Raw genomic sequence first — 23,770 nt, 5'->3', positions numbered from 1 at the left:
GTACAGAAGGGACTCTCCATTCAGAATCTACGCAAAAAGGAAAGATTATTTTATCTGCCTTTGGCTGTTCTGTGACTTGAGAATGGATATAAAAAGATTGGAGTGCAGTCTACTGATGTGTTAAACATTTGAACAAGTAGGCGAACAATAATAGGATGGTTGGAGGGCCAGAAGGGCCTCATTTTATGTCAACTACTTAGTCAGTAGCTGAAGAAATGTGAAATGGCGCTACCGTAATGTAGAACAGGATTGGGGCCATCTACGAGTAGTCATTCTAGGCAAAAAAAGGATGCTTGTAACCAGAGCTGCAATACACAGGCGGAAGAAAAATACAAGAGGGTGACAAAAGGTACAAGAAAAATAAAAGCTGGGAATTAGGCAAGGGAAATGATCGAAATGTGTGTTACAACTCTTTGAAATAGGCGACGTCTTAATCAGTGACAGATGGGGCCAGTTTTGTGGCCCATGTAGGCACTATGTTAATTAAAAGTGCTTTCATGACTTCTCATGAAATTTCAATGAATTTAGGGTTTTCAAAGAATACAAGGAGATTTGCAGCATGTAGCCATGTTGCCATCATATCCACTTTTTACCAGCACCATCTAGCTTAAACTAAAGTTTTGGTATGTCAGCGAACTGTGCTGAATCGTGTCAGTTCCCCGCTCATTGTTTGAGTGAATGCCAGTACATTGCAAAATGTTAAGAAGGCACAGATTGTGGGTGAAATTTGTATGCTGGCTAAACTGAATGCCATTGCATGTTATGTATGGTCTGCAGGTCTAGGTGGCGACGCATGCTGTAGGCAGATTTATCCACACTTACCTCAGTGATTGAAGTGTTGCACGTTCCTAGTTGCAGTGTTGTGCCAGTTCCTTTGTGTCTGTCCCTCGCTTGAATTGGAAGCTCTGTGAGCCTTTGGCTGCTCGATCCCCCACAAAACAAGGAGTTGCTTCATCTTCTGTTTCTTTATTTGTCCTCCCTTCCAATGCCAGTAGTTTACTCACAGGAAAAAGGAAAACAAAATTAACTGTACACATTTCTTTGCTCTGTGCTGCCTTCTAAGTTACACATACATATTAAGATGCCTACATGTTATGAGCGTATTTTATGCATCTAGGGTCGCATGCATGACCAGTGTTTGTGTTGGTTCACTTGAAAGGGCAGACCCATGTAGGGAGCAGTGTTTCACATTTTCTAAGTATTTGAAAGCAAATAATGATTCTATCTAACTACAGTGAAACTTCTCTTGAACAAACTTCAAGGGACCTTCAGAAAACGTTTGTTGAAGTAAAAGTTCGCTTAACTGAAGTAATTGCGTGGAAGCTTCCACTAGTTTACAGAAACATTGTGTTCAAAGCATATCTCAACCCATTTCTTTGTCTTTGCGCTCATTTGCAAGCGAAGAATGCAGCAACGTTTTGCAGCACTTTTGAACTTAGGACTGCAGTGGTCTTGGACCCAGTCACTGTGTGCAAGCTTCCGTGAACCTTCTCCGGCAAAACGGTCCACTGGGCAGTAAAGGCCTTCATTCTTTTTTTCCAAGCAGATAACTGCTTCTAGAGATCATGGTTAACCAAAGCTTATGCTTACGCCTTTCTCAGAGCTAAAAGGCCTAGTAGAGCTGAGGCTGTGGCTATGGATGGCTATGACTGTCGAGCCAATAAGCGTGAAAAGCCAGCTATGGATTCGACTGGCTACAAGCTTGTTTAGTTAGCCAATTCTGTTTAAAGATAAATGACAACCACTTTTTGTCACGCGGCAATGAAATGAGATTCTCAACGTAAAAATATGTGATAAAACGTGCGGGTTGTGCTTGTTGAAGTGCTCAGTATGACGTTGGAGATACAGGATGATGTGTCGGAAAATGTTCATAGAAGTGAAATGGATAATAACTGAATTTCGTTAAAATGAAGGGTGTTTGCATAGCATTCAATGGAGCTTCGGTGGGAGGATTTAATAAGTTCGTACAAATGAATACTTCGTTTAAATGACGTTCGTCTAAGTGGTATTCTACTGCATAAATTTCTTTGGTTGAGAGAGTAACGGTGCATGATAAACCCATTGTGGATTAAGCTGGCAACAGTGACTTAACGTTGCTTCTCTTCTAGAGTGTCAGTTTCCCTGCAGTGTCAGGTATTGACATTGTTAGTCCACTGTGGTTGGCAGAAAAGACATTTCAAATTTCATATTCTTCTTCGTGGGCTGTTAATAGCCTGTGTAGGTTGTGCACTGTAAATGGCTTGAATTCTGTGTAAAATTTCAACGCACTGTCGTATTGCGGGTCATTTTGGAACAGCCATCTTCTAGAATAACTTTCCTAATGCACTCCATTCGAATGAAGTAGTGGCAATGAATACGGTGAAGGTTCAGGTGAATAAATATTCTTTTATTTATTTATTTATTTGAACACACTGCAGTCCAATTAGGCTATTGCAGGAGTGAGTTTGGAGGGAATAGTGTTGAGAACAAAGAACAGAACATTGAAAAGGAATGAAGGCAGTATGAATAATACAAACTATATAAAATAGAATACAAAAAAAGCTCTAACTATTCAGTAGTCGTTGTAGATATTAAAAGAAAGCCAGGTCGTGACGGCAAGGCAAGGTATGCCGTGTCTAGCGTTTAATCCGATTGCGAACCCAGGTGCGTGCTAGAGCCGGCGCCACGGGACGATGACGATGGTATGTACAAATGAAAGAAGATCCATGGAAGGCTTACACAATTTGCCCGGGGGGTTGGAAGCGGCCAGCCTGGCCGCTCCTAATCAACCGATGCACCGCGGCGCACAAACAGCTTCAAACGAGAAACGTGAACAATTTCAGTTCCACGGTGGCGTCGATCGGCTGGGGGATCAACAGGCGCGACTTTGTAGTTCACTGGGGAAGTGTGGTCGATGACCTTGTAGAGACCAAGGTAGCGGTGATGAAATTTGTCACTAAGGCCTGGGGTGCGCAGTGGGGTATAAAGTATTGGCATTGGCTAAGTGGGGTATAAAGCAGTACTTCATCACCAGGAGGAAAAGAGACCGCACGATGCGTAGAATCGTAGCGACTCTTGCGGTTTTCTTGGCACGCTTCCATGTTGAGGCGGGCAAGATGACGGCATTTGGCCACACGGGATAAGAACTGGGCTGGTACTGATGAAGAGTAGTCAGGTGTAGAGAAGAGGGAAGTGTCGAGAATTGTAGTGGGGGGACGGCCAAAAACGAGGAAAAATGGAGGGTAACCGTTAGTCCGCTGTACTGCTGTAATATAGGCGAATGTGGCGAATGGTAGAATAGTGTCCCAATTTCGATGATCCGGTGTGATGTACATGGATATCATATCTGATAGGGTGCGATGGAATCACTCAGTCAGACCGTTAGTCTGGGGATGGTAGCTTGAGGTTGTCTTATGGAGGGTGGATGACACACGAAGAACTTCGGCAATGACTGTCGATAAGAAAGCCGTGCCGCGGTCATTTAGGAGCACCCGAGGAGTGCCATGACTCAATACAATTGATCGCAAAAAGAAATTAGCTACCTCCTGAGCGGAACCAGTTGGTACAGGGGCCGTCTCAGCATAGCATGTAAGGTGGTCGACAGCTGTTATAATCCAATGGTTACCCATATTGGAGAGAGGTAGGGGACCATATAAGTCGGTGCCGACTACGTTGAATGGCATGGCGGGACAGGGAAGGTTGTAGGAGGCCAGCGGGTGAAGAAGTCGGCCGTTTGCGACGTTGGCGCAGAGGGCAGGAAGTGACATATTTTTCTACGCTGGAAGATAGGCCAGTCCAAAAGATTAGTCTTTTCACGCGGTCGTAGGTTTTGTCAAAACCAAGGTGACCTGCAGTGGAGTCATCATGGAAAGCTGGCAGTATTCGTGGCCGAAGCACACGCGACACGACTGGGATCCAGTGAGTTCTGTCAGGGCAGTACACATAGCGGCATAGAATTCCATCTTCGAGCTTGAAATTGCGAAGCTGTCGGCGAAGCATAGCATTGGGCGGGTTTGAAGTGCCGATAAGGCGGCCGATGATGGGACGCCAGTAGGCATTGGCTAATTGCTGCGAGCAGAGAATGTTTTTGTTTTCAGAGTCGTCAAAAGAAAATGTTGTGATATGCGTCGGGAGAAGAGATGGTCGGCTGTGGTCAAAGGTGGAAATGCATTGCGAAGAAAAACTGCAGGCTGATTCCGAAAGTAGACAGCGAAAAACAGTGTCAGCGTCTTGGTGTTGGCGACCTGACTTATAAATGACATCGAAATGGTATTCTTGCAGGCGTAGAATCTAACTGCCAAGGCGGCCTTTCAAATTTTTCAGCGAAGACAACCAGCAAAGAGATAGTGATCGGTCACAACGGTGAAGTGCTGACTGCATAGGTAAGGGTGAAATTTTTTGACAGCCCAGACGACGGCAAGACACCCCTGCTCGGTAATGGTGTAGTTTTTCTCAGCTGGAGTCATGGCCCGACTGGTGACGGCAATCACTTTCTCACGCGAAGTTGCATCACGCTGCAGAAGTACAGCGCCAAGACCGTGACCACTGGCATCAGTGTGCAGGATGGTTGGAGCGCTGTCGCTGAAGTGTCGAAAAACAGGATCTGATGTGAGGGTGTGTGTTAGGTCGTTAAAGGCAGTGTCGCACTGTTCAGTCTACACGAAAGGGCTGCGCGTTTTAAGTAATTCATGAATTGGAGCAGCAATAGTTGCAAAATGCCTTATAAAATGCTGGAAATAGGACGCCAGACCAAAGAGACTGCGCAAATCTGCAGTTCGTTGTGGACGAGCAAAGTTTGAGACTGTGATGATTTTTTCAGGGTCTGGACGAATGCCGTCATGGCTAACCAGATGTCCGAATATTTTAATTTCCTTCTGTGCAAAATGGCACTTCTTTGTGTTGAGCTCAAGGCCCGCTAAAGCGAGACACGTGAGGACTTCATTCAGGCGCATGAGATGGTCGTTAAAAGTTGACGAAAAGATAACAATGTTGTCCAAGTAACATAAGCTGGTCCTCCATTTTAGGCCCCGAAATACAGTACCGATCATTCTTTCAAATGTTGCTGGTGTGTTACAAAGGCCAAAGGGCATAACATTAAATTCGTAAAGTCCATCGGAAGTTGCGAAAGCGTTTTTTTTCTTTGTCGTCCTCGTGCATATGTACTTGCCAGTAACCTGAGCGGAAGTCCAAGGTCGAAAAATATTCGTACCGATCATTCTTTCAAATGTTGCTGGTGTGTTACAAAGGCCAAAGGGCATAACATTAAATTCGTAAAGTCCATCGGAAGTTGCGAAAGCGTTTTTTTTCTTTGTCGTTCTCGTGCATATGTACTTGCCAATAACCTGAGCGGAAGTCCAAGGTCGAAAAATATTCGGCACCTTGGAGAGAGTCAAGGGCGTCATCGATTCGCGGCATCGGGTAGACATCTTTGCGTGTAATTTTGTTGAGTGCGCGGTAATCAACACAAAATCGTACCGATCCATCCTTGTTTTTAAACTAATACTATTGGGGAGGACCATGGGCTTGTTGATGGACGAATAATATCGCGATAGAGCATGTCATTGGCATTTTCTTGAATTACTTTTTGTTCCGAGAAAGAAACCCGATAAGGTCTTCGGCATACGATCGAGTTACCTTCAGTAATGATGCGGTGGTTTGCAACACTAGTCAGTACCAGTGGTGGGGAAGTGGCATCAAAAATGGTTTGGTGGGCTTGAAGCAATTCCAGCAATTCTTGGCGTTGGTGCAGCATGGGGTTCGAATTCATTGTCTTTGACAGAACGGGAAGAGAGTCATGCGATGAATCACGTTGCTGAGGCAGGGGGGCGATGAGCACCATCATAGACGTGGGGTTAGCATCCACTATGCATGGCAGGGAAGTTCCTTTAGTCAGCACGAGAGATTCACGGGAAGTGTTCGTGGCCACTACTATCGCTGAGCTGCTGCGGAATCGTACAAGACTTGATGGGAAGGCGGTTCCACTTGCACAATGACGATGAGATGGTGCAATCCCCGTAATCCCCGTCAGTGATGTGCTCAGAAACAAGGGTAGGAAGTTTTTCGCACTGTGGAGGTTTCAGCTGCAGCAATGAGGAAATGATGTCGTTCAGAAAAGTCAGATGAAAAATCACTGTCTGTCATATGGATAACACGGTTGCCACAAGAAATAACGCTGAAGCGGCTGACAAAAAATCCCATCCAAAAATCATCAGATGTGCGCAAGGTAAAAGCAGAGCAAACTGCACATGGCAGCGGATGCCGTCTGTAACAACTCGAACTGTACACTTTGCTGAAGGGTGCAGAGGGACGTCATTTGCTCCATGAAGTTCAGGCCGATCATATGGTGTCGTCACTTTCCGCAAATGGCGGCACAAATCAGCGGGAATAACAGAAATTGCAGCCCTTGTGTCAATCAAAGCTTCGACCGGTAATCCTTCAGCTAAAACGGAAATCATATTGTACGGTTGATGAGGAGGACCTTTGGCAAGTTCGCAAAGTGCAGTTTCACCTCCGAAAACTGCATCGCTTAGTTTTCCGAGTGACGGACAGGGAGTGTTGTTGCTGGTCAAAGTGGAGAAACAGAGCGCTGGTATGGGGAAGGGGACTGGCGTCGGTATGCATGGGCCCCACTTGGTTCAGACGAGGATATCGGTGGTGGATAAGACTGGTGAGGTGGGCTGGGAATAAGCCGGCGCTGATAATATGAAGGTATGTCGCTTTTGAAGGCGCCGTAACCACGGCGCTCATTCTGAAGGCGTCGACGAAAGAAGCAAGATATATGTCCTCGAATTCCACAGTAGTAGCACACTGGTTGAGATGGGCGCCGAGGTGCGTAATAGGGTGGCATAGGTTGAGCTGTCACCATGGCATTGATGTGATTGTGCTTGTCGGGGTGGGATAACAAAAGGAGGAGGGGATGCAGCGATGTGAGCATAAGTCGGCGCAGGGCGAGGTGCAGGAGGGTCAGGTGCGACAGGGTGGGTGATAGTTGCCAACTCTACTTTAATGATGTTGTGGAGGCCGGCGTCATTAGAAGGCGGAGAAGAATGATCGCACCCGTGGCGGCAGAGAGAACTGAGGGCTTGGAGCTCCTCGCAGATGATCGCTTGAATCGGGGCTTGTAGGTCGAGGTCAGCAGAGGTCGGGCCAGTAGAGAAGCCGGGCTCGTAGCCAGGGATGAAAGCGCTGCAGAAGGTGAAAAATCCCTATCAAATCTCCGGCATATGAAGCGAATCGCTTTCTTTTGAATGGCCTCGACTTGATTTATGTCATATTGTTTGTAGGGATTCTAGACAGGAGAAGCATATTCTAGTAGCGGCCGGATAGGTAATTTAGTAGTCTGGCATCTCTTGGAGCTGAAGTTAATGTGCGGCGAAGGTAGCCTAACTTTTCCGGTGCCTTTGATGTTATTAAATCTATATGTTTGGACCAAGACATACTGGGAGTGAAAACGAGATTAAGATATTTATATTAATTAATGCTCTCAATGGGAGTATTGTGTACTTTGTAGGTAAAAATGGAAGGCGACGTCCTGGCAGTGAAAGTCATAACGACGGTTTTACGGGTAGTAATTGTCATTTGCCAGGTATTGCACCAAGAGCTAAAGTCAGAAGATGATTTTTGAGGGCGTAAATGACCGTCAAAACAGGAAACTTTACAATATAATAATCAGTTATCAGCATGCAAACGTAAATTGGAAGTTATGTTACGAGGCAAACCATCTATAAAAGTTAAAAAAACTAACAGGGGTAACCTTGTGGTCCTCCGGAGGTTACTTCTACCACTCTAGAGTTAGTCCTGTTAAAGGACACGGATTGAGCTCGATCTGAAATAAAACAAGATATCCAGCTCGGAAGGCGGGGATGATTAAGGATGGCGTCAAGTTTGTATATCAATTTGTAGTGAATCACTGACACGTCGAGGTTAGTACAAATGTCGTGTAAATTCACTTAGTTGTGTCAAGGTGCTGAACCTGCATCTGTGCTGAACATTATTTAGCAATTGATGCGATATTCCGTAATATGTTTGTAAAAAATGTTTTCTAAAATTCTACAGGATTGAGAGGTTACAGAAATGGGCCTATAGTTAGACATATTGGGTTTGTCACCGGCATTGAATAAAGGACCAACTTGAACCATTTTCCAGGATGAGGGAACTGTTGAGGTTGCGAGGGATTTGAGAAATATGACAGTAATGTAATCACAGGTCCGTAATGAGTGCTGTACTAGAAACAAGTTTGGGATGCTGTCCGGCCTAGCAGACTTGCTTAATGTCGAGTTTCAATATTAAGTTTAAAACGCCTTCCTCGGTAATGTTAATGTTATTGATGGACACATCGCTACGACTGATGGTAACTGGCTGGATGGTATTGTTGTCACAAGTAAAAACGGAGTGGAAATACTCATTAAATGCATTCAATTAAGGAATGGATCATTAGTAGAATCATTGTTAATCACATTGAAGTAGCTGTTATGTCACTTGGTAAAACTGACAACCAAAATTTACGTGGGTCAGTTTTCAGCAGGTCTTGCAGCTGCACACAGAAGAAGAAATACTTAGTGGAGTTAATTTTGAATCTAAGCTTCTCTGGCTTTAAAGGGATAGAACACTGGCCAAAATATGTCATGGTATTATGGTGGAGATGAAAAGATCTTGCCTCATATAGTACAAATCAAGCACTACAATATCAAAGAAAAGAGGCTTTACAATTTTAATTTGCCATTGAAAATCGCATAAAAACAACTTAGGCCCTATATAGCAGAGAAACCCTATTACCTTCACTGTAGTACCCCACGGGACTACATTTCAGCAAAATATCACTGATTGTTGTAACTGCACACTGTTCTGCTTTCTTTTAGGAGTGCTTGTTATAATTTACTATATTTCGCACTCTCTCCAGTGCGTCCTTTAAATAAAAACCACCCCTCCTTTCGCACTACGAGAGGCATGTGTTTGACCAGATCCCTAGAAAATTGAAGCTGTCAAAAGTTTTACGGTGCGCCAATCAGTAAAAGAGCTGCAAAGCTTTTTAGGGCTATGCTCGTACTTCCAATGCTTTATACCGAGGTTTGCAGACATCGCTTACCCACTCACGTGTCTACTGTATAAAAATGCGCCATTCAATAGGACCAGTGAATGTGACACAGCTTTCTGTCATGTGAAATTTCTTTTGACCTCGGGCCCCATCCTGCGCCACTTCTGCCCATCAGCATCAATTGAAGTATACACTGGCGCAAGTGGTATCGGTATCGGCGCTGTACAATACAACGCCATGGCCGCAATCAGCACGTGATAGCATTAGCCAGCCACTCGTTAAGCGAGTGCGAAATAAATTACATGGGTACTAAGTAAGAATGTCTCGCTATTGTTTTCACTGTACGTAGCTTCCGCTCCTATCTGTACGAGAATGCTTTCACCGTCGTGATCGACTGCCATTCGCTTTGCTGGCTGGTGTGGACGGCTCGCTCGATGGGCTTTGCGCCTACAAGAGTTTAATTTTACTGTGGTGCATAGAAGCCGCCATAAACACTGAGATGCTGATTGGCTTTCGTGTTTGCCGCTTCAAACGACCGATGGCGATGCAGACAACTTCGATGAATACTTAGCTTCACTTTTACAAGCCTTCCCTGAGCTTCGAGTTTTCCGAACTGAGCATCGCAATGACCAAACATTAACCTCTTTGTTTGATGGGGCCAAAGATTCTACAAAGAACACTTTTTGCATTCGCAAGGGATTGCTTTACAAGAAGAATTTCGCCTCTGGTGGAGCACGCATGCTTCTTGTCGTGCCGGAAAGCTTACGCATCGCAGTTCTTGAAATGATGCACGACGCCGCCACATCTGGGCACTTGGGAGTGGCCCAAACACAACCGCACACAACGATTTTACTGGCTGAAGATGCGTTCAACTATCCAAGCGCTATATAGCCAGCTGTGTGCAATGCCAGCGTTTTAAGCTGCCGACTTCAAGCTCACTGAGGAAACTGCGCCCAGTGACACCTCCAACAGCCCCATTCGAGCAAGTTGGCATTGACCTTCTTGTACCTTCCCATTGACCTCTAAAGAAAACCGATGGATTCTTGTGTGCGTAGATTATTTAACCCGCTATTGTAAGACAGTCGCGACACTATCCGCTACTGCGTCTGAAGTATCTCATTTCCTACTTCGATACATCATTCTTCGGCACGGCCCTCCTGCAGTTCTTAATAGTGACTGTGGACGCCAATTCACAGCGGACGATGTCGAGAACTTTTCCGCCTCAGCGCCTGCAGTTTTCACTACTTCACACCATATTATCCCCAAACGAATGCTGTGGTAGAACGTGCTAATCGGACGCTCACCACTGTGCTGGGTATATACGTCGCTGCAGATCGTAAGGACTGGGTTGGCGTCCTCCCGTTCATTACCTACTCATGCATAGAACACAGCGCAACATGAGATGACTGGCTGTAGCTCCTGCCTGCTCTGCTCGCTCGCCTCGCTGCGGCCTCAATACCATACTGTCATTTTCATTTATGATGAACCTCTTGCTACCACACCCTGCAGAGCTGAAAAAGCTCGTCAGCTTGCCCGAGTTCGAATTTTGTCTTCGCAAGACCGTTTAAGAACTGCTACGGCTCCAGACACTAACAAGTTTTTTATGTTCCTGGTAACATTGTGTGGTTGTAGACACCTTTACATAAGCATGGTCTTAGAAGCTGTTGTGACACTGCACTGAACAGTTTGTTGTGCATAAACAACCTGAATTATGTTATAGCACACCTAAGTGCTAGTGTTCGATGGTCACACCAGTCTCAGGTGGTGCGTGTAGCCCGCCTCAATTGATTTCATCCTAGAAGTTCCATTTAACTCGCCCGACGGGCTTCGTCTGTGAGGAGGGAAATGTCACGCGCCTTCACAGAAAATCGACGGAAGAAGAAGGTGAACAGTCGGACATATCGGGAGAGGAAAAAGAAGAGCAAGGACAGAAGGACGTTTGTATGCTTTGCCACGATCCTGCTCGACCGATCCCTGTAAATAAACCCCCCTTGCATACTAAGCACGTAATAGTATATTCAGTTCAGTTGGATGTCATGGCTGCGTCTAAGGCATACGCTGTTCGTTAGCACCCTTCAACTTCTACAATCAATATAATTTTTGTTTTGTATACCTGCGTTTGTTTGTGTTACCACTGACACCACAAAACGAGTTGTCTACAGGTTTTATCTATTTTTCAATGGCCATACCTGGTTTTATCTTTGCTCCTCAATTTGGAGACACCGTTGCCTTGTGAATATGCTACCCTATTGCGGGGCTTTCTTTGGGCATGGGCTGGGTGCCAGGACACCCAGGCATGATGGTGCATAGTTCATCGTCCGTGTTGGAACTGAGCTTCATTTGAACTAAGGGGCTTTTACGCTACAGTGTGTGCAGCTTATTTGGTTGAAAAGCCATTGTCGTATTCTAGTTTCGGATTGGGTGAGGTCGAAAGTTGACAAAAGGGGCAAGAAAATTGTTGGCTCTCAGCATGGAGGCCCGTTGTTTAGCAGGAAGCAAACAAATAAAAAGTCTTGCCCACCTTCATAATAGAACTCTGTTCCTCCAGTTCGCGAGGTGAGCATGCAGCTACTCAGCCAAAAGACTGCCTGCGATCTTGCTGCTGGCATGCATATATGGTGTGAGGAATATAACATATGTACTAATCGTAAGGCAAAAAGCCTTTAATGCCTTATCATTGTTGACAGAAGGTTGTCAGCAGAGGTGTCATGTTTTCGAGAGCGAGAGTTAAAAATGAATTAATAAGCCTTGTCTCCACCGGGAATCGAACCTCCATCTCTTGGATCCCCAGCCCAGCACTTTTCCAACTGCGCCACGCCCCGGATCGTGAAACGCTCTTCATAATTGCCCTTGTCTACCGTGAGGATGATAGCGGGATTTCGCGAGTGACAGATACTGCGCCTTTCCTTTTCTGTAAACAAATTATAGAACACCGGTGAACTTTGATGCGTTCACTGAAATGCTGGTTGTGTTCGACAAGGGGTGCACGAAGTACCGTCACGACAGGTCATGATGTCACTAGGCAATTCATGCATATACAAAGCTGACCTTGCCGGGCGTCCGATCCAGGCGTCCCTGTGACGCCTTTCGTTTGCCACTTCACAGATGTCTAGGAGGCGTTAATACAGCAAGCACCAGCGGCGTTTGAAATTGATTTACAGGATAGAAAAGGCGCAGTATCTGTCACAATTCTCCGCGGACACATGTACCATGCTGTAAAGGAAGGGAGGAAGATGGGAGTGAAAGAAGAGAGGGAGATCAGGTGCCGTAGTGGAGGGCTACAATCCACCGCACTATAATGGCTTTGGCTTCATTGCACTTTAGTGGTCCAAAATGCCCTCTGGAATATTTTTTTTTCATGAGGCCGTGACATTTTGTGTCTCCCGTGCTGTAAAAGGCTTGGGTTGGCATATAGGGTTTGACGTCTCAAAGCAACTCGGGCTATGAGAGATGCCGTAGTGGAGGGCTCCGCAAATTTCAACCACCTGGGGTTCTTTACCGTCCACTGACATTGCACAGCACATGGGCGCCTTGCTTTTCAAAGCTCCATCGAAAAGTGGCCGCAGCACCTTTACAGCATGGCCTCGCCACGATGGTGCAGTGTTTAGGACGCTCGATTGCTGCACCCAAGGATGCGGGATCTAATCCAGGTCGTGGCGGCCTGGATTAGATCCCGCATCTTTGGGTGCAGCAGTCGATCGCCCTAAATATTGCTCCATCGTGGCGGGGCCACACTGCAAAGGAGCTGGCCACCACTTCATCATCATCATCATAATTGAAGAAACGAATAGACATGCTTCTGGAATGTGTATGCGATGGATGCAATGCTAACTACCAGTATCGGGTGCTAGGATGACTTGTTTTCTGCCGGTTGAGCGGTGCATCTACATCTGCTCCTGCTGCGGCCGGGTTGCCTACGTAAGACTGAAGCCGAGAAGGTAGAGATGAAAGCTAGGCGTGAATACGTTGAGATATGGGCCAGAGAGGCTGACACAATGCGCCAAAATGGGCCAAGGACCTGAGATCATGCGAGGCAATATGGCATAAGCGGACCGAAGACGCTGAGTTCTGACAGAGGCAGGCGGAAGCAATGTAGAGTATTATGCCATGAGAACTGCATCGTTGCGAGGCTCAAGAGCATTAGAAGTGAATGAGAAGGCGATGCGAACAAGGCTCGATAGCTCTATTGCATTCAGCTCTTGTAAGTAAATCTTAAGTGTCTTCCAAATTTTATACACAGGATTTCTATGGAGCTTGGACGGGCCGAGCAGTGCAGTTAAAATCATCCTCAAAAATTGAATTATTGAGGCACTTATTAATGGGCCTTCATTGTTTAGTGTGGGTTTCAGACTGGCTGGCTACTGAAGAAATGAAGTGACATGAATTTCTCCTTGCCACAAAGGTTTTGAGATTAAAGAAAGAAATAAAGGACCCATAGGGGGTGTTGAAGATTCGCTCATGAATCTGCAAGCGGAACGAGGTGGAAGAAGAAGAGGTTTGGGACAGGGGTGCACAGAACGAACTGAATGTCATGTTGGCATATTGACAGCCGGGGTGACAGCCTGGGTGACAGCCTGGGATTAAAGACAATTAGAGGCAGCCTTCTGCCTTCCTCCTTCTATATTTATAGTGCCGAAACCCAGGAGGCTATCTTGAGCTCAGCCATCACTCCTTTCTGGAGGTTACCAGGAACAATGCGATTGACCTTCCAGGAAGATACCAGGAGCTCTGCCAGCAAACCCCACCAAAGACGAAGAGGGATTCATTGAAGCATCAATGACCGCATAAAAAGGGAGCGCATCATCCAGCGCACTTTTCAGACCCAGCTGTGCCATGAGGCAAGTGAACGCTTGAAATGAAACAACGGAAATATTCTTGAGTTGAAGCTTTTTCACGTGAGACTTAGAACATGTAATGATGGCTTATGAGATCTCAGTGAGAAGATGCAGGTTTTTCAAGACAACGTTTTGTCTGAGGACATCACATCTGTTCTGGAGTATGAAGAAACTGCCACACGAACTTTGACGCTCCTCCGGCATCACATCGAGGCCCTTCAGGCTCCTGCTGCCAGCAGTCGTTTTATGAGGGCAGTAGTTGAGCCACCTGCTGAAGCTGCATCCCCCTCAACAGAGGCAGCCTTACCGAGAGAAGCTTTGACTGCTTTAGGAAACCAGAACATGACTGAGAGCAAAGCCCTTTCCAAAGATTTTCTGAGGTCAGCAGCCGTCAACAAAGGCCTGTTTTCCACTGGATCCCAGTGTACCATGACAGAAAAGTGCGCCTCATGCTGGGAAAGCAACACTCTTATTCAGCAGACAACGTCAACTGCTAAGAATATTTTTGATGCTGTTGACAGAACCCCTTCGAAGCTTCAACCTCTGTTCAGTGAATCACCGCTCGACCTAATGCGGAGCATGCCATCGAGCTTAAGTCAGCTTCCAAGGCATCATCACAGGAAGAAATGACAGTTTTTCAAAAAACAAAGAAAAGCTGTGCCAAATACTACGTGATATATTCCAAAGGGGAAGAAAGACCAGCCTGAATCCTATTGCCATTCTTGTTGTCCAGATGCTTATCAGATGCCTTAGGCTCAAAGTACAAAGTGAGAAAAATAGCCAATGGAAACCTATTCCTCAAACTAAGTGATGAAGAAGTGCATGCAAAACTTATTGTGTGCGTGAGCTTGTGTTCTTTGAGCATGCCTGCTACGGATGCGCCGCCTGAGGATGATCACACGGACATCCCCAAGAGACTTTGGACTTTGGAGATCACTTGTTCTACCTGGCATTTGCTGCTACCGAGCCTCAAGGGAGAAGCAGATCAGATATTGTTGAGGCAAGCTGGTGAACGCACACGCAGACGCGTACTAGAAGACATAAAGGAGATAGACTTGCGTATAAAACCAGTTCAAATCTTTACTTTAATCTTCGTGTAATCCTTCAGACATCTAGTACAACCTAGCATTGCAGACAATTAGTCTCTTGGGGATGTCCGTGTGATCATTACCGAACATCACTCTTTAAACGCTGTCTGAAGTATAATTACTGACTGACCTTCTCCCCATTATTGAAAAAGAATGCTGGTGGCCTTGTTCAAAATATTGGGAACATCCATAGAATTGTAATCCGAAACGACGACAGAGAACAATGCACCTGATCCTAACGTTCAATTCCAGCACACAGCCACAATCAACAGAACTAGCTACCTAAAGATTGAAGTTTATCCATATATACCCAATCCCCACAGATGCTTCAACTGTCAAAGATACGGCCATAGGCCACAAAGTTGCTGCGGCCACAAAATTTTTGCAAAATATGTTAAGCCTATTCACATCACAGACAAAATCACTGATTCCATTTGTGGACGGAGTACCACATTACCCAATGGCACTTCCTCCACCTCATCTGCGGGAGGCAGATGAGGTGCCAGATGAGTGGATGACGGCTTGGGTGGAAATTGCCGGAGACTGGTGCCATACCCCACAATTCTACCTCTGCAAAGGAAACTGGCCAATCCCGCCATATTGTTGACATTACTAAAGCGCCCCAACTCTTGTTGAAACTATTACGAGGAACACTTAATCTACGCTTAACGCTCCGCGATAGTGTAGGCTACCATCTGACATATAAAGCGCCTTTTTAACTAATCCGTATGAATGTTCTTGCATGACCTAGGAGTAGCATGCCTGACTTTGCATCCAAGAGGGCTGCAAGGTTGATTGTTATTCCAGCTTCTTGAGCAACCCTAGTTTGCAACTCCGTCTAACTTTCTGATATCATGTGGCCTCATTAAGTCCTACAAACCACTTAAGGATCGGTGCTTCTCAGCTGCCAGCTACCACATGCCAGCACCATGCCTGTGATTTTTCGCTCACAACGGCTATGCTAAATTTTTGACGTGATGTCCCCTTTAACGCTGTGCATTAAAAATGCACAGGCACTGAACAGCCACTGTTGCTCCACTTAAAATATGTAGTTCTGTAAAGAAGTTGACCACCCCTACATTTTGAAAGTGGAAACTACTGCTGCAGTTGACCCAGCTGAATAAGTTATTTGTGGATCACATGCTAGCCCATTGTGTCATGTGCTGGGCATTTGGCAGCAAATGAGATGAAGTCGCGGTGTTGTCAATGGAAAATACTTCCCCTGGACATGCATCATATCAAAGTCAGGGTAATTGTCTGTAGGGGTTTGGACAGGACTGCTCACTTTGGTCTCAAATTTTCAGTTATGTAATGCTGTATTTTGTATGCTAACAGGAAAAGAAATCTTGATAGCTGTTTGTGCTTTTGTGATGGTATGCTGATTAACTCTTTGTTGCAGAGTATGAGGTGGAAGAAGTCGTGGCGATAAGGAACTATAAGGTGCGTGAAACTTGCATGTTTTAGTGAATGCTGTTAATCATACTGTGAAGAATGTTTTCACATGAAAATGTTCTGTAGACTGAGCTGCTGTGTCTGCCGCTTTCGTGAGATGTAGCGCCCCCTCTGCTACATCTTGTGTGAACCGAAGGAAAAGAAGTGTGTATGGGTGTTGCTGTGCCCACCCTATGTGGTGTATCCACTGTGTATGTGAAGTGTCTGTGTAGCTGTTATTTGCACACAGTTCCAGTCTCGGGGCATATTACCTAAACTGCGTCATTGCTGTCATTTAGTTTCACAGTTGGCTGTCGACTGCATCGTGGAACAACACAGTGACATGACGCTGCATTTTGTTTACCAAGCTGCAAGTGTGCAGCGGTTGTGCCACGTTAACGCATTGAATTTCTCGCAAGGCCTAGTCGGATTTCTAAATGTTCAGGACGTTGAAATGTTTCAAATGCTAAAAAAGTAATGCAAATCGAATAAAATAGCAAATTCTGCTTCAAATCTTTCAAACATTTGCAGACCCCTTATTAAAGGGCTGTCATGGAAATGGGGTTGTGATGTGCTAACCTGGATTTGCTCGTTGAATTGCGGTGTGACGTGCAGGGTGTGTAAACTGCTTGCCAGTGGCCTTTTTTTACCTGATGGTGTGCCGAAGAGAACCTGGCGTCGTTGGTGGCAGCATGAGGGAAAAATCCCTCTGTGTGACGTCGCATAGTGGCGCCACCATGCAGTGGCCACCTGATGAAACCTCTGCGATCTGGCTTATGCTGCCACTCCAATAGACGTCATGTGGACAGTATAAAGTGTGGAACCTGCAAAATCCGATTGCTGTGTTGAGAAAATTTCTGTTACTGCGAACAGAGAACAGTGTCCATGTCTGTGTGTAAATTAAAGTGCCAGGTGGACACGTTTAAAGGCGAAGTTTAAGCCACTCCCAAATTTTTTTTTACTTCTGCTTTCTCTCTTTTTTCAAGTTTTCACAGATCAAGTCTTTGAGACATCCAAATTTTGTCACAAAAGCCTTTTGAGGCGAAAAAAATTAGAGCCCGTTGAAGTTTTTTGAAAAACATCTCAACTGATTTTATGTTTTTTGATGAGTTCAAGTCAGCTAGGATACACTGTAACAGCAGCATCAAGACATACATTGGGTAGCAATTCGAAGAGTCTGGAACTACAAATTTCCAACTTGGGTCATGTCTGTCCCGAGTGGTGTGCACTAAGTCTTTACCAGAATCAGTCATCACTCAGCAACATGGGACGAGTTCTATGACAAGCCTTACAGAGGGCAGTAGCAGCTGCTGACTGCAAACTCTTCCTGCTTTAGTGTGACATTATTCTGAGACTGCTAGGAAAATAAAAATTATGAACTCCTGTCTTAATATGGCGTCCATTTTGGGTCCAGTAGGGTTCTGCCCACTTTCTGTCTCTTGAATATATCAGTATTAACACGTAGAAGCCATACCTACGGTGGGTTTGGTATCATTGTCTACTATTGTAATGAGACTGGGGAACTCTTGAACAGCCAGAGAAAACCCGGAAAATTTGAGGATCTGAAGCTCTCATTCTGATAAACACTCTGCTGATGCCAAACACTGTCTTATTTTCAGAGACTCATCTTGGGTACTACTTTACCCATGCTAAAGTGTTCATCCGGGTCTGTCTTCCGAGTTCATGTCATTTTCAGAAGAACTATTTTTGCCCTCACCTGATTGGTGGAATTGCCGGAAGCAGATGTCAGCTCAGTTGTGACTGCAAGCAGTGACATTCGATTCTGGCATTTCCACCAGTTATGTGAGGGGGTTGTACAAACTCTGAATACAGGCCCAGGAATTTTGCATGCATGCTTAATCCTTTGACTGTCGAATATTCTGAAAAAAATTCACCCCCAGTGTAAAATTTTTTAAATGCTATGCGTTCAGCGCAGTATCCGTAGGGCAAGAACGCTGCGGGACAGAAGTGGCCTCAGTACCCGTAAGGCGAAAACAGTCAAAGGTTTAAAGGAGTACAGGCACCTAATTTTTTGTTGCATGTTTTTTTTTTTTATATATATATTGATGTGCAAGACGTTGATGTACATGGATCACAATGTGCTAGTTGCCTACGACCACGGAAGAGTCTATAACCGGATTTCATTCCTAACCTATTTTGGTTTCAGTATCTGAGCGATTGCTGTAATGTCTCAATAAAGTCTAGGTCATATGAAAGGTGCAAAAACTGCGCTGTAATTGCTCCTCCATCATTTAAATTCACTGCAATGTTAACACAGCCTGCCTCAAGAACAGGAATTTTGTGTGAAGAACCAAAGGTTATATGGTGCTTTTTTTTTTTTTTTTTAATGTATCACGTGGCCTAGATCTCACTTTGATGTCTTAGCGATTGCTCGGATGCTGATACCGAAAATGAGACATCTGAGAAAGAAAAATTCAGTTATAAGTGATTCAGCTGCAGTAGGCAAAACCATGTGGTGATCCATGTACAGTAATGAATTGTGTATTGTTAACAAGAAAAATGGATCTAAAATATGGTGTCTGTACTTCTCAGACTAGTAATATCTTCAACTAACTTTCCTCACAAAACTTGTTTCACCACGATAAATAAAATGCCTTTCTTGCTCGTGAATCTGCATGGTTTTAAAAACCTGATTGGAGTTTTTCATTTTTCAGGACAGTTCAACATTTCTCATAAAATGGAAGAACTGGAGCAGCAACTTCAACTCTTGGGAGAATGAGGAAAGCGTGCAAAATTGCATGTCTCTAGTTCTGGACTGTTGCATTCGGACAAACTCAAGGTTCGTAGTTACCTCTTCTGTAACACCTTTCGCACAATTCATTCCTTTTTAATGCGGTATCATTGCAAGGGCCATGGAAGCAAAAAACTGGCCGGTGTTGGACGGTTCTGTGTGAAGCCCTCACTTGTCACTGTGGCAGGTGGCAAAAACTTGATTTCTGCGGGAAGCCTCTTTCTGAAAGTCGTCTAAGGTGCGCAGATGATAACCGATTACAAACAGAGTTGGAACGAGAGTGGAGAATAGATGGAACTACAAGAGTCAGATTAGATGACACATTTCGCAGGCACTCCTTGTATATGAAAGCTCGGTAGTCGTGATGGGGCCATAATCAATATATGTCGGGTATTAGGTTCAGTGCCACAGCACGGTTCATTTGAGTTTGCAGCATTTGTAGTACTCATACATGGCCTCCAAAACTGGGCAGTGTAACAGGGCTCAGCCAGGTTGTCATACCCTGCTCTGCTCTCGACAGCACGTGGTTCTCAGGAAGGAACTTTTGGTCAGTGGTCCATACTAGCATGACTTTGGATAAGGTGGTGTTGTGAGGTCTGAGGATGCTCACTGAGTTTTGACATGCTGCCTGTGAGTCTGTGATGGCTTATGTAGTGTTAGCCGAGGGGCTGGAGATGATTGCCAGTTATGACTGCTTCCTTTGCTTCAAAGGTAGTGGCAGTTGTGACGGGTCATGCAGTCGCGGCTGTATCTAGTGCTTGGTCAATTGTGGTGGTAGCTTTCGAGTCAGGTTAGTGAGCTGTGTCAGTGTCGCAGACTTTAGTAATTTGCTGTCCGTGCTATCCAGTGCCTTGACTCACACTTTCCTTCATTCAGTGTGGTAGGCGGGAAATGGGGTGCATTTTGTAGACGGCCATTCATGACTGGTAAGAGTGCTGTCTGGCGTTTGTGTTGGCCTGTGGTTGGGGGCTATTTAAGCTGTTGCAGCAAGCGACGTCAGGTAGTGCCAAGAGTTGCACTCAATTGGCTTGCAAGGTAGTCTTGTATTAGTTATCCAGTTACATTTCGAAGTCCTAGGGCAAGGAGCTTCTTGGTGCACAGGATAACATTAGACCAAGTCCTTGGACCAAGGAAGCTGAATATTTTTGGGCTCTTAGTTGTAGAGATAGAGGCGCATAACATTTTTGTGGGCACTGAAAAAGTAACATTGCCGCTATATTTCAAGGCAACTTGCTTTTGACATTCTGTGAGGTTTTGGCTATGCATGGCATTATGGCAGCTCCTGCTTCCTGACACGATGCATCTTTGTTGTGAGGCATGTGCTGCAAATTAAGCTTGCTTGATAGTAATGTTCAGGGTAACCTACTCACTGCAAACCTGTTAACGGAAACTGTTTTGTAGAATATGTGGGCAGCCTCTTCGCAAGGCATTACCGAGGCAAATATTGGCCACACTCCTTGTCACCAGTTAATATATTACGAGGTACAAGGCATTGGGTCTTTCTTAGTGCGAGGAGCATATCTCCAGCAAACGTGACTATTGTCGTAAAAGATGAGAAATAAGTCTAAAAACCTGATATTGTCCAAGTGGTATCTCAAGAGTGAGGCTGAAGTCTGTGGAAGTTTCATTAAAGCATCTGAGTAGACTCTGTCATGTTTAATCATCCACATGCATAAAAATCTTGACAGCCCATGTGTTAGCACACATTTTGCCTAACTCAGCAGCCTCCTGGTGCTAATCATCTCGGAAACGTCGATGCGACTGGCAGTTCGTACGCGCAGTAAGTGAAGTTTGCTCTGAGGCAAGTGCATCTGCTTTCAGCAGACAACTTGCCAGAGGACTGCAATAATTTCACAGGTGTTTCATGAGAGGTGTTCTGCAAAGCACGTGTGGCAAGGAGCTGTGTGCAAGCTGGAACTGGATGACCATGAAATCATATAATCTGGTGATAGCGGGAGATCGTTCTGTTAACAGCATTCACGTCTGTTCTTGTACAAAAGTCGGGTCACTTGAGCAGCAGCAGTCTTTTTTCATTTTTTGAACGGCAGTGATCTATTTCTTGGCAGTAGTATGGAAGCTCTCGGTCATGTCAATAAGAGAGACTACTCTTAGCACCTGCTTGCCGCAACCTTCAGCTGATATGGGAGGGACTACTCTTGGCACCTGCTTGCCGCCACTTTGAGCTGATAGTGTTAATATTTCACTGAAGCCAAGGCTTTTTTGCACTTACTGGTACAGCATATTGCATATGCATGGGGCAACTCTTGAGACAATTACGTTTTTTGTGTGTGTGTGTGTGTAAATATCACGTACTGCCGAGACAATCCTGGCAGCATTTGAAGGCCTCTGCTGGAGTTCAGTGAAAAAGCGAGAATTTCTATCCTTCGTTGTGTCTTGAAGGTGCACCCAGAGCCCTGTTCACTGTTTTTCAACTGCCTTGTTATATAGTGACTTGCGTTAAAGAACTGATGAAATTGTTTCTTTTTTTTCTTGGTTCCCCTGTTTCACTTTTTGGTGGCGCAGTTACAGAAGCAAAATCGTCGAGAGGGCTCTTCGTATTGTCTGCAAGGCCGATGACCCAGACGTTGCAGTACTGAGCAGACTGTGTGGTTTCAAAGTGCCAGACAACGGCTTCATCAGGAAACAAGAAATTGCCGAGATGAGAAAAGAGGTGCTTTGCATGCTTTTTGCTTGCTTGCTTTCTATGAGCATCCAAATATCATCATGGTGTGCTGTAAAACAGACTAGCTCCAACCGGCGCTATCCACTCTTACACTTCATCACTCTGGTCCTTCCCTTGCGCAAGTCTACCTTTTCTTGTACTTCCCTTCACAGTCTCAACCAGCTTTGTGCGTGCTGCTCGTGCTTTGTCATGATGCAGACAATCAGAGTTGGTGCAGATTTCGGTATGCCGAAATTTTCTTGTCAAAATGCATTGTGAGTCATGGACTGCATTTGAGGTGTTGCAAACGCTCAACCATGCCACTGGAGACGACATGAACATGGAAGCTACAACAGCCAGTAGTGATGTGTTGAGGAGGTTTGGTTTGGTTTGTGGGGTTCAAAAACAACTCAGGCTATGAGAGACGCCTCTCTGAGACATGTTTAGGAGGCCACAGCAGATCAATGGCACACCTGAGATGTACAAGGTTTGTAAGATGGATGGGGTGTGACTGCAACTGTGCAGTTTGCCTGCACAGCCACTGGAGGGCTGCCCGCATGTGGCCCACACCCCTGTCGCTAGTCGTGTAGCGCAAAGACACTAAGGGGTGAAAGCGTTCTCTTTGTGGCACTTCAGCAGATTGTGCGCACTCAAGACTCTGCTTTACAGGTGTTGAGAATGTTCATTGAAATGCATCTGTCCAGCATTGCAGCTTGCCGGAAACTGCTTCAGCTGCAAGTAAATTTGCGTGCTTGCAAAGCTGTGCTTCAGCGTAGAGGTTTTGTTTGTGTTTTAGGAAATGAATTTCAGATGGTACGATCGGCGTCAAATGAAACGACGTTGTTGCCATCAAAACTATGCTGCACACGCCACGCTCTCTGGAAAGAACGAACGTGGCGCTCCAGTGGGAAAAGAAGAAAATGAATGCAAAACGAAAGCAAAACTATCGCAAACCAAATGAGCATGCCTATCTCTGACGACGACAGGCAGACTGGCTAAGCTGGACCTTTTTCCACGCGCTCCACTGTTTGCATTTCATTTGACGCCCCTAGTAATGTTTTCCAGGGCCATGGGAAATTGTTTTTATTGAAGTTTTACTGGCCCTGCATGCCACCACACAAAGTAATTTGAATACGCTGTTAACTGATGCATGCTTTCTTCTGTCATTTCTCCTGGTGTGGTGTCCAGCTTCTTTGGGTTGGAATGCCTGGGAAACGTCTTGACAATAAATACTTTGTCCTATAGTGTTCTCCAGCTGAAGGTGCCCTTGCACCATAAAAAAGGTACCTGACAATCATCACTGCAATAAGTTTTTTTTTCTGCATGAAATGGCAAGCAAAAGGCCTGTGTTTTCTTTGGCACCATTCTCAATGGGGTGACACTCCCATAGAAGCAATGGGGTTAAAAAATGGCTGGCGACACCTGCGGCCCCTATTTTTTCGGTGGTAAACACTGGGATTGCGAAAATGCATTCGTATCCACCTGAGTAGAACAAGATATGTAATGCATTAAATTGCTATATTTTGTCATTATTAGCACTGAAAAAGTTATTATCAATGTGTATGAGCGGTAAAAACCTCAGATTTTACCAGCAATTGAAATGCATTGATGTCTGCTTCGAAATTCCGCAAGCCACTCTTGCCGCAACAAGTTAATCCAATCCCTTATTGCAGCGGGTACGTTGGGAGCGCCTACCACATTTGTACTGCTGCTGCTCATTTTTGATACTTTTTGTCTTGTGTGGCTCTCACCCAGCGCTTCTGCATATTTTGTTGAACACGCACATCTCATGCGTATCGGTTCTAATCTCGTAGCACCTCAGGCATGTTAGTAAAACTAGCAAAATGCGCCTTGGCGTGCAGCGCACCCTGGAAAGCGGTCGCATGCTAGCCAGGCAGCAACACACATTATTCGGCATGAACTGCATACTTTATTCTATTCAAACAAAACATGTCTTGAGATGGCATGTACAAAAATGATGCGTTAGCG

At 45.2% G+C, this 23,770-nt stretch overlaps 1 protein-coding gene across 2 annotated transcripts in view; it reads left to right on the top strand.

Annotated features, from left to right (window-relative positions):
- LOC146178157 (histone-lysine N-methyltransferase SUV39H2-like) overlaps window positions 1–23,770 on the top strand; it is a 126,377-nt gene that overhangs the window by 58,774 nt on the left and 43,833 nt on the right. For both annotated transcript variants that reach the window (XM_084577973.1, XM_084577974.1), the window contains 3 exons: window positions 16,336–16,376; window positions 19,043–19,167; window positions 21,643–21,790. In XM_084577973.1, the coding sequence (XP_084434099.1) occupies window positions 16,336–16,376; window positions 19,043–19,167; window positions 21,643–21,790 (314 nt within the window). The remainder of the gene's footprint in view (window positions 1–16,335; window positions 16,377–19,042; window positions 19,168–21,642; window positions 21,791–23,770) is intronic.

The sequence above is a fragment of the Amblyomma maculatum genome, chromosome 9 (genome assembly GCF_055883805.1).
Source record: "Amblyomma maculatum isolate TAMU_Amacu chromosome 9, ASM5588380v1, whole genome shotgun sequence".
NCBI lineage: Eukaryota > Metazoa > Arthropoda > Arachnida > Ixodida > Ixodidae > Amblyomma > Amblyomma maculatum.
This window is presented reverse-complemented; position numbering and strand designations above follow the sequence as displayed.